The sequence below is a fragment of the Chrysochloris asiatica genome, unplaced genomic scaffold (assembly GCF_000296735.1).
Source record: "Chrysochloris asiatica unplaced genomic scaffold, ChrAsi1.0 scaffold00100, whole genome shotgun sequence".
Taxonomy (NCBI): Eukaryota; Metazoa; Chordata; class Mammalia; order Afrosoricida; family Chrysochloridae; genus Chrysochloris; species Chrysochloris asiatica.
Window position 1 is genome coordinate 5,394,870 of NW_006408618.1, and position 11,427 is coordinate 5,406,296.

Sequence of the window (11,427 nt, forward strand, 5' to 3'; positions counted from 1 at the left end):
ATAGGATGAATGTAAAACGAATGTTCTCCCATGTAAACTATCACATAATTCACAATAAAACATTTAAAAAAAAAAAAAAAGAGGGAACCTAGATCCAGAGGGTGTGGAGGAAGGTAGAATCTCCACAGAGTAGTATTCTAGCTGTCTAAGCGGGACTGATTGAAGGAAATGCGGATAGCTCTCTTATGATACAAGGGTGAATAATTGTTACCAGGACTGATTGTGAAGGTTGTAAATGCAAAAGTAGACATTTTGTGGCAAGGAGGGGAGTGATTAACTTTGCAGGCTAGGAGTAGAGGTCCCTGGTACCATGAAGGGAGTAGAGCGGAGAGCAGAACCCTACCCAGAGAGGCAGCAATCCCTGAGATGGAGGCAGAGATGATAACATGGAGAGATGGAACAGCTGGGGACTTAGGACCCAGGGAGGGAGAGGGTCTGCGTGTTGAAGACTGGGGGAGGGGGGTGGGAGAGTGGAAGAGCAGGCTTATAGGATGTGCCCTTTCATTGACTGGTGATGCATGGAGGGGATTATAACCATGGCAATGAAACAATATACAATAGGATAAATGTAAAACTGATGTTCTCGCATATAAACTGTCACATAATTTACAATAAAACTTTAAAAAAATCTCTCTTGTTACTTCTAGGTTCCTTAATATTTGGGAGTCCTGTGGCGCTGTGAGCTAATGCATCAGGCTGCAAAGTCATTCAAACTGCAAGGTCGCTGGTTCAAGCTCACCAGCTGCTTCTTGGAAACCCTATACAGTGTCGCTATGTGTTGCAACTGACTTGACGGCACTTAACAACAACAATATTTGGGAGAAGGATGAGGCTTTCTGCCTCTGGAGAGATATATAGTCTTGGGATCCCTGTACAAGTCACTTTGAGTTGGAACCAACTTGTTGGCACACAACAACAACAATGTGCTTTCATCCAGCTCAAGTGACCCGATTTTCTTTCTTCCCTGATTTGCACCTTTCCTCTGCTTGGGTGGGTTTTCCACATGATCCTCCAGTTTGCACACGTGAAAAGAATTCCCACTTTCCCATTCTTCTTGTTCCTCTCCCACCTTCATTCTCAATAAAGTTGATCTCTTCCTTCTCTGAATATCTGTGGCCTTCTCACAGTAAGGATCCCTGGTGGTGCTGTGGGTTAGGCATGGGGCTGCTAACTGCAAGGTCAGATGATCAAACCCACTAGCCTCTCCACCGGAGAATGATAAGGCTCTCTGCTCCCATAAAGATTGGAAACTTTATATAGGGTCGCTATGCGTTGGAATTGACTTGATGGAAGTGAGTTTGTTTTGTGTTGTTGTTTCCCGCCATTAACTGATCAGTTAGCACAGCATTTTCCCAGTGTGGTCCAGGAAATAATTTTGGAATAAGGTACTAAATAACCTTGAACATACTGTTGTTTTTAAGTTCTGGTGTTGTTGTTGTTGTTGTTGTTAAGTGCCGTTGAGTCGGTTCCGACCCATAGCGACCCTGTACAGGGTTTCTGAGGGTGTAAATGTTTACAGGAGTAGAAAGCCTCATCTTTCTCCTGTGGAGCAGCTGGTAGTTTCGAACCACTGACATTAAGATTCGCAGCCCGATTCGTAACCACTACGCTAACAGAGCTGGTGAGTAGGTTCCAATTCACAGAAATTCTGTATAGGATTTTCAAGGAGTGACTGGTGAGCTTGAAGTGCTGACTGTGTGGTTAGCAGTCCAGGGCTTATTCTATAGCACCACATCAGGACCTCATCTTGAACATGGAGTGAGATATATTCACTATAGTCATTTTCCATCTTCCTTAATAGATCAAAGAGGAACCCTAAACCTAATCATAACTATTGGTTTTAGCACCCCGTGGTTTAACATCTAATACTTTCTAATTTACATTTTTAATAACAGCATCAACAGACTTGGGGCTTCCATTTTAGGCAGTCATTTAATATTTTATTTTCATTGTATTTAAACTTAAAGTTACTGTTAATTTATGGTATATGATAACTAGTTTTCAAATTTTTGGTAGTGGTATAAAGTTTCTTTCACACACATGAAATAGATGTCATCAAATAAAACAACTTGATATATAAGACAATTGAGTGCATGATTTTTTGTTGTTGTTAAGTGCCATTGAGTTGGTTCCAACCCATAGCAACCCTGTATAGAGTTTCAGAGGAGCAGCTGAGGAGCTTGAACTGCCAATATTGCAGTTCAAACCGACTTTGCAGTCCAGCACATTAACCCAAAGCACTACACCAAGACTCCTGAGTATATAACAGACCAGATATTTCACAGATATGACAAAAATTGTGAAAATGGAACATGCGCCTGAGGTTGGAGAAACTTGAGAATGATCTACTTGTGGGTGCACTGGTTTATTTCTCCCAAGCTGTTGTAAACTCTTTAAAGATAAGGATATTTTATTATTCACTTGAGTTCTCTATCATAATTTTTATTTTTACATAATTCTTACCTTATTTTTCAATGATCTACAATATCAAGCACATATTTGGGTATCTAATGTTGTTGTTGTTAAGTGCCATTGAGTTAGTTCCAACTCATAGCTATTGGGTTTCTGAGGCTTTAAAAAAAATTGCGGAAGCAGAAAGTCTCATCTTTCTCCCATGGAGCAGCTGGTGGGCTTGATCCATTGACCTTGTGCAGTCCCATGCTTATCCTACAAAACCACCATGCTTCAGGAATCTAATAGGTACTCAATAAATTCTTATCATTGATAGCTTGACTGACAGACTGGCATCTCAATTTTAGATAGTAGTGGTCACTGTAGACAGTAATGGGCACTGTAGTAGTCAATTGGGTTAGAAGATGAGTTTGAGGTAGTCTCAGCCCTGAAGGAAGCTTCCTTAGTATAGTCAAGAGAGACAAAAAGTAAAATGGACACTGATTTGGGCTACAAAAGAGGTAATAACCAATTCTTCCACAGTCAAAGGGTGAGAAAAATGGCTAGGGAGATCTTTGAATATATATAGTGATGGAAAGCAAAGTATACAGGAGAAGAGATTTTTGGCTGAGAGAGCACTCCTTGCTGAAGAAACATGAGTGGGTCCGCATGCTTGGAGTTTGGTGTTGGGTAGGAGTGGGAAGATTAGGAATAAAGGTACTTTGTAGGGGAGAATCTGTTGGGGTGCTGTAGGATAAGCACTGGACTGCAGATGGCAAGGTAGGCGGTTCAAACCCACCAGCTGCTACTCAGAAATTCTATACAGGGTCACTATGAGTTGGAACAGACTCGACAGCACAACTCAAAAGAACAACAAAATTCTGAGTGTGTAGGAAGATCAACCTAATGACCCTGTGACCCTGTGGGTAATGGCAGGGAGTGGTTCTGGAAGCAGAGTGACTTGTTAGGGGGATTGTTCTGAGCATCCAATAGAAAGATGGAGAAAGAGGAGACCACAGATATGGAGCATGCGCATTTGCCTTACCCTGGCCCCTGAAGTCTAAGCCAGAGGAAAAACAGGCTACGTGAAGCTGATGGTTTTCAGTGCCCCCCCCCCGCCCCCTCCCGCCAGCATCTGCCTGGGCAAGTATGCATTCACCTTCTCACTCCAGTTCACTTTTCAATCTACACCTCCTGTTTGTGCCAGATCTCCAGGAAATTGCCAGTCACCTCTCATGTCATTTTAATTTTTTTCCTCCTCCCAAATCAGGTAATAACATTCCTTCGAAGAGCTAAGCAGAGTATCTGGATTCATTTCTGTCCTGACCTGCAGGCTGGCTAGCTGGGGTCTGCCTCTGCGAGCTGGCCTGCCAGCCTGTGTGTGACCTCCCCAGACCTGCCCATTCCCCAGGCTCTCACTCCCTTTGTAGTTGCTTCCTGTCAAGACCCATCAGCATAAGAGACTATTAATGAGGATGGGAAGAGACAGAGCAAAGAGGAAAACACCACAATAAGATAAAAACAGATCAATAGTGGAGCCAAACAGAGCAAAAGGTACTGAAAGCAATTTGCAAGCTGTCAGCCTCTCAACAGAGGCAGGGAGGGTTTCTGATAATCCCAGATGGACACAGAAAGGAGAGGGATGGACAAAAAGGCAGGACAGCACATCAAGGGAAAGCACAAAGGAGGTGTTACCCAGCCAAAACTCATCCTCCAAGTTCCCGAAGCCAGCCCGGTAATCGGTCCATTTCCGGAAAAAATCAGTTTGGCCATTCTGCCGTCTCTGAAAAACCTGTGAAAAGAAAGGAAATAAAAAGAAAAGGGATGATAAGGAAGAGAAACTGCAATCAGGAAAATTGCTATAAACTGAGTTTTCTATCTGCAGTAACAAAGATGCCCTATACGGGACATTAGAGAACAGAGCTGGGTATTGACAGAGCAGCTGTTGTAGGAGATGCTCCAAGCCCTTCTCTTGAAGCGCAGACACTTCTGATGAATAGGCTGTGGTGTGATGTTGACACTAATTTGCACCCCTGCAATGTAGAAAAGAATTCCAGATACATATAAAGCCCCAGAACTGGCAGGGGAACTAGGTTTGGCTCTCAATTAATCTTTTGCACCATGGAGTGCATTAGAAAGCGTTTTTCACCAAAAGAACAGGACCAACTTCGAATCAGCTAGTAACTGTCATCATCGTATTGCAGGCAAAGCAACTGCATATCATTCCTTTTCCAAGCTGTTTAAGTGCTAATTCCATTTAACCTCCAATAAATCAGCCTCGGCTTCAATTTCCAATTATGCTTTAAGAACGAGGCACAAATATGTCAAAAACATAAAAGAAAATGTTTCCCAAGAGCAGCAGTTATGAGCACAGCCACTATTCAACTCTATTCAAAAGCTGCCCGTTTTTGCTCTGTGTATAACCCACTGCTGTGTGTGAGCGGTGTTGGAGGGAGAGTCCACCAGGGTGGAGGGCTGGGCTTTCATCCACACAGACTCTGTCAAGGTTGGACTGTGTTAGGGCCATGCGCATTGCAGCTTTCATGGACTAATGGAGCCATTCAGTTTCTCTTCCAGTCTGTTCTATCTCATCCAGCTCTGGAGGAAGATGGTGTTAAAAAGTAGTGACTCTGCTGTCTTGATCATTCCCTGAAGGCTGAGGCAGCTCTGGGAATAAAGCAGGAGGCAAGGACTGGCCTTTGTAACCAGTGTTGGCTGCCTCATCTGCTTCGCCATGTGCAATTCTCCCACAGAAGGATCCTAATCACCTCCCCATACAAAGAGGCTGGCCTCCTCCTGCAGGGAAGCTTCCTCCACCCTCGCTTTACTACAGCTGCAGTCCTGGGTTGACAAGACCACTGGCCTAGGTGAGCCATGATCCCTTCTCCCCGCCATCTACCTGCACTAACTTCTCTGAATTCAGCTCATGGTAGCCTCAATAGGCCTGTTTCTTCCCCTGCCTGACCAAGTCTATGATTGCACTGCTAAATACGTGTCCCAAGGGCCATGAGGAGTCCCAAGGTGGATGTTTGGGAGGTGGTTGAAGGTGTGGCCAGAAGAACTTTGGATTGACAGCGCTGAGCTAGGTAGACTGGAACACTATGCACCTTTACATGCAAGAGTAGTGGCAAGTACTTACAATCCAGCCACCGCCATCAGTGACCATGTCGCAGTACACCTGTAACTTCTGGCTGAGCTCCCCATTGAGGAAGATGGTGTAAACTCCACTCAGCGTATCTCCATTCATCAAATGCTGGGCACAGTCTTGAGGATGAGGGAACACCCGGCCCCCTGTACAGGAAAAGAGGTAATTTCCAGAAAGGATTCTTATTCCCACTGTATGTCCCTTGGACCAGAGAAGCTCCTAGGGGTCTCATGATACATTAAGAGCTGTACAAAACCCTCACTGGATCTCAAATAGTGTGTGAGTGTGGGCACCCTGTATTGTTCTGCATTCTCTCTTTTCAGCTGATATTGGATTTATCAAACAGAATATAATTTTATAGGATCTAAGAACCAAAGGGAGTCCTGGTGTGACACTGTGGGATAATGCACTGTACAGAAAGTTCTGTTCAAACTCACCAGTTGCTTGTCAGAAACTCTATACAGGGTTGCTATGAGATGGAACTGACTCGAGGGTACTTAACAACAACAGCAACAAGAACCAAAGAGCTAGATTCATGGTCTGGCTCATGAACTTCCTGAATTTCAATTTTTTCATCAGTAAAATGCAGATAATAAAAATCTACCCCTTACCTTGCAGTGTGAATGTGTGTTAATGCAACCTAGTTATAGTTTTTTCAGGTTATAATTTCAGATGCATGTTAAGTGCCCTCAAGTCAGTTCTGACGCATAGTGACCTTGTATAGGTTTTCCAAAGAGTGACTGATGGGTTTGAACCATTGACCTTGTGATTAGCAGTCCAGTGCTTATCCTATAGTACTACAACAGGACTCCATTACATGGACCAAGATAAATCACCTTTCAAAAGGGTCAAAGCATCTAAGCAAAACCTTTCCTGATCTTCCCAGCAGTCATTAAGGAATGCCCAAATAAGCTCAGCTTTAGCAAGAAGATGGATATCTGATCCTTATGTAGAATAATCTCTTGATTGGACTAAACAATCAAATGGCCATGTTTTACAGTTCAGTTTAAGTTTAAGGAGAGGGCAGGGGAAGTAAATTGCTGCTCATCTTTCAGAGAGAACAGCCCAATTTGTAGAACAATATCCAATTAGCTGAAAGAGTAGCTTAAATCATGTGTCTTGAAGAGCTTAGCTTCAGGGCAAATTTTAGTGCTCAGCATTTAAGTTTAGCAGGCAGGCCAAGAAGTGGAGAGTCCACAGGAAGAGAGTTTCTGGACTGCACCAGCTGATCAAGCATGTTAAAGGCAGAGCTCGTCATTTGGTTAACAGGGTTTGGGTACTCTGCAAATAAAATCATCTTCTGGGTCAGCAAAAGCCTTGTGGTCCTGTATCCTTGAATTGTTGCAGTTATTGAAGAGAGGCTGGGTTGTTACTGTGACCCCTAGTGGCAGAATAAATGCACTACATTTGTAGCATAGAGCTCCCTGGTGGATCTGAACAATTGACTGCAATTCTTTACAGGAATCTCATGGATGTAGAGAGAGACAGCCACCACATAGAGCTCCTTTGGGACACTGTGCATTCCACTTCTTAACCTTTCTTTGACAAAACATCCCAAATCCAATGTCACCAAGTCAATTCCAATTCATGGTGAACTTGTGCTTTACAGAATAGAACTGTTCCACAGGGATTTCTTCACTGAAATCTTTAGAGAAGATCACCAGGCTTTACTTCCACAGCACCACTGGGTGTATTAAAAACACCAACTTTTCCGTTAGCAGTCAAGTGCAAACCCTTTGAAGCACCCAGAGGAACAGTAAAAAGTACCAGAGAGGGAATGGAATTTGGTTTCCACATTTTAAGATCTGGTGATACTGCCTACTAGTGAGTGAGAATTCACAATGTAACCAATTAGATAAGCAACTATTTCTCCCATGAGAGGAGCCCTCATGAGGAAAGGAGGCTAAAATATATCCCTTCCCTAAAATTAGCCACTTTATCAGAAATTAAGTTTGGTCTCCATTGGTTCCACATTAGGAACATTCACTTTCTGGGAGGTCTGAGTCACTTACATCCTTTCCTTCTTGAATATAAATTTAGTACCTACTGTCTTAATTTCTTAAATGAATCAAAGACTGGTAATCCCCTCCACCAGAGCCCATGGTTAAGCTGGCAGCAAGCTGAATACAGCCCTTGTGCCTTGAAGAAGTTAACACAGCTCCAGAGGGACTTTGCATGAAGTCTACTGAACTCCAACAACTTCCTAACACAGGGTGCTTTACTAATGATCCATGGCAGGGCTCTCAGATGACTAGAGCTTTCAGTGACGTTGCTATTGTAACCGTTGCTTTTGTTGTTTAGTACCTTGGAGACCCATGTGATTGGGTGGCTACACTGAGTCTCAATCCATCGGTCTGTCTTCCTGTCTTCCTTCTGTTTCTCTTTCCTAGTGGGCATGCCCTGAGTTTGTGTTCCAGTTTGGACCATTTAGTTCTGCTTTGGGGATTATTAGGCTCTGGCTTAACTAATAAGAATACTGGTTCCTGGTTGCTGTGTTCATTGCATGTGTCCTGTGGTATCAGATGCTTTATGCTGCAGGGGAGAGGTGATAGATGTCTTATCACCTGAGATTCACTTGGACCATCACTGTTATTCTCCCCCCAGCCCACACACACTGCCCCAAAGGTAGACATTTTAGGACCAAGAACAAAACTAGAAGGCTTTTTTACCCCTTTTGTTGCAACAATTGGTGCCTGGCTTGAGGAAGATGCATTCTTTGCCTTTTTTTACATTACAGTCTGTGGTGATTACCAAGTTAAGAAGAAAGCAATGCCAAGTGATCGGTCCACTGCAATTCCTCATGGTTAAGTGTTTCTAGATGTAATTGTGAGATCAACAGGACTGGGGCATTCACCGGAAGAATTGTTCAGAAATTGGTTTGTGTTGGGCATCTGGAGGCTGAACGCTGAGTGGAGTGGAGTGAGCTATATGCCGCACAGAGCAATCTGATGGCCCCCAGCTGGCTGTGATTGAGGGGAAAGAGTCCCTGCCCTGTTCCCTATCTTGTTTTGTGCCCCCCATCACTGTTTTTTTTTTTTTTTTTAAACGGTCGGGTTTAATGGCTCTGGGGAGTGTCTGGCTGCCTTATAGCTATGTATCCATGTTTCTCTCTGAGAACAGCCTCTGCAGGTTTCTCTGTAGCTGCAAAGCATATTGTACTGCTTCACAGAAGCTCAATGACCAGCAGGCCAGCAGAACTTTCATTTGTTTTTTTTTTCTAGAGGTAGATTTAAGGGTTTGCACTGTGGCTTACTAGACCGTGGGGAGCAGTGTGAGACTGTGGAAAGGGTAAGGATAATTGTTGAACCCACATGAGCTGTCAAACCTACCTGTTGTTGTTGTGTGCTATCAATTCAGTTTGACCCATAGGGACCATGTATAGGGTTTCTGAGTAAGGCTGGTGGGTTTGAATTGCTGACCTTGTGGTTAGCAGGCCAGTGCTTATCCTACAGTGCCTTACCAGGGCTCTTCAGACCTACTACGTTCACTTCATTCATAGTATCTTTAAGTTCATTCATGTGTTTATTCTCTTGTTTATTCACTGAATGGACATTAAGGAGTGCCTGCTAGGTTCTAAACACAGGGCTGTTGCTACTGTTGTTGCTAGGCGCCATAAAGTTGGTTCTGACTCATGATGACCCTATGCATAATAGAACAAGACATTACCCAGTCCTGAACCATGCTCACCACTGTTGTGTTTGAGCCCATTATTGCTGCCACTGTTTCAGTCCAACTTGTTTGGGGTCTTTCTCTTTTTCTCTGATCCTCTACTTTACCAAGCATAATGTCTTACTTCAGTTCCTGATTCATCCTGACAGCATCCAAAGTATGAGGGATGAAGTCTTACCATCCTCACTTCTAAGGAGCATTCTGGCTGTACTTCTTCCAGCACAGATTTATTTGTTCTTTTGGCAATCCATAGTACTTTTAATATTCTTGGTCAATGCCATATCTCAAATGCATCAATTCTTCTTTATTCATTATCCAACTTTCACATACATATGAAGCTATTGAAAATACCATGGCTTGGGTCAGGCGTACTTTAGTCCTTAAACTAACATATTTGCTCTTGAACATTTTAAAGAGGTCTTTTGCAGAAGATTTACTTGATGCAATATGTCATTTGACTTCTTGACTGCTACTTCCATGTATGTTGATTGTATGGAACACAGGAATAGGCAATGAAATATAAAGAAGAAAATAACATACTCCCACTTTTCAGGTTGCTTGCACTCTGGTAGGAGACACAGCAATATATAATCCTGAGTTCTAAGAGCTATATTGTTGTTGTTAAGTGCCAGTTGAGTTGATTCTAACCAATAGCGACCCTGTATAGGGTTTCCAAGGAGCAGCTGGTGAGCTTGAACCACTGACCTTGCAGTTCAAACGGCTTTGCAGTCTGGTGCATTAACCCACAGTGCCACATCAGGACTCCAGTAAACATAGGAGGCTATGGGAACATGGACATGAGGTATGCAATCTAGTTGAGACTGATAAGGACAGGGAGAGAGGCAGGGGTCTGGGATGCCAATAATAAAATATTTTTTATTTTAGGAACTAATATAAAAGTTAGCTACATATTGGTAGAAGAGTGTTCCAGGACTGTGCATAAGCATAGTCCATTTGGGAAACAAAAGGTTTATCTGGAAGACAGCTGAACTGGATGGATAAGCAAGAGCTCTGGAGGGGTAAGCAGGGAGTGGATCATGCCATGAAAAGAGTTGAATCTTCTCCTGATGGAAATAGGATGGAGAGCCCCTTGATGGATTTTAAGCTCAATTATCAGAAATATCATTCTCATTACAGTGTTTGGAGACTGGATTAGATGGAGTTAATAATGGAATTCTAGTATAGTGGTGAAAATAGCCATTAAGGAGAGGCAGAGGTCTGGGAGGTAGCGGGAAAGGAGAATCAACAGAGCATACATAGCTTCAATGACTTCATCCTAAACAGAGATGCTGAAGGTCAAGCTCTGCAGACCACATGTATTCTACCCACCAAGGGTCAGTTTCACAAGGTTCTAAATCTTTCTTTCAAAGATCTTTTAAAGGTATCCAAAGAATAGAGGAATATTCTGACCTAATTTGTTTTGTTATTTCTTGGATTCATTTATATCAGAAGATCCAAATTCATGGCAGACTACGTTGACCACAGACTTAGGTTGACGAGCCCAGCAGCTTTCTGTGGTTCTTGATTTAATGACAAGGAGAGGGTTGGATCTTGCAATGTCTCCCTACTTGGCATCTCTGTTGCCACTCTGGCCCCATTTGCATCGTTCTCTACATTTCAACTGGAGTGCTCTTTTTGTAATATAGGGAAATCATATCTCATGCTATTCTCATTTGCTAAAACCCAGACTCTACAATGGGGAGACATATACAAAGCTCTGCAAGAAAAAAACTGTCAACCAAGAATCGTCTATCCAACAAAACTATCAATCAAATATGATGGTTCAATCAAAACATTCCAGGATAAACAGAATTTGAGAAATTTTATCAAAACCAACCCAGCATTTCAAAACATCCTAACGGGAGTTCTGTGGACAGAGAACCAACAAGAACAGACAACAAGAAGAGATCCACCTGGAACACAGCCAACAGATAGCGGAGTCCAGAACAGAACAAGACTACAAAGAAAAAAATCAAAAGAACAGGGAGATCAACTGAACGCCAAAAACATATCAATGTCAAAGAAATAAATTTAACACTCCACAACATATCATAGAAATGAATTCCCAAGCAGAACAAGCGAACAGAGAAACTAGGAGGAAACCAACCAGAAACAACTCAAAAGACATAAAGTCAACACAAGAAAGAAAGCAGAACCAAAGAACGATCTACATCACCAAAAAAGTAACATAATGACAGCAATCAATTCATACTTATCGATAA

At 42.8% G+C, this 11,427-nt stretch overlaps 1 protein-coding gene across 1 annotated transcript in view; it reads right to left on the reverse strand.

The window, feature by feature from the left end:
• TNR (tenascin R) overlaps positions 1 to 11,427 on the reverse strand; it is a 161,593-nt gene that overhangs the window by 36,704 nt on the left and 113,462 nt on the right. The window contains exons 17-18 of the mRNA XM_006867069.1: positions 5,531 to 5,682; positions 4,087 to 4,183 (exon numbers count right to left, since the gene is read on the reverse strand). Of these exons, the coding sequence (XP_006867131.1) occupies positions 4,087 to 4,183; positions 5,531 to 5,682 (249 nt within the window). The remainder of the gene's footprint in view (positions 1 to 4,086; positions 4,184 to 5,530; positions 5,683 to 11,427) is intronic.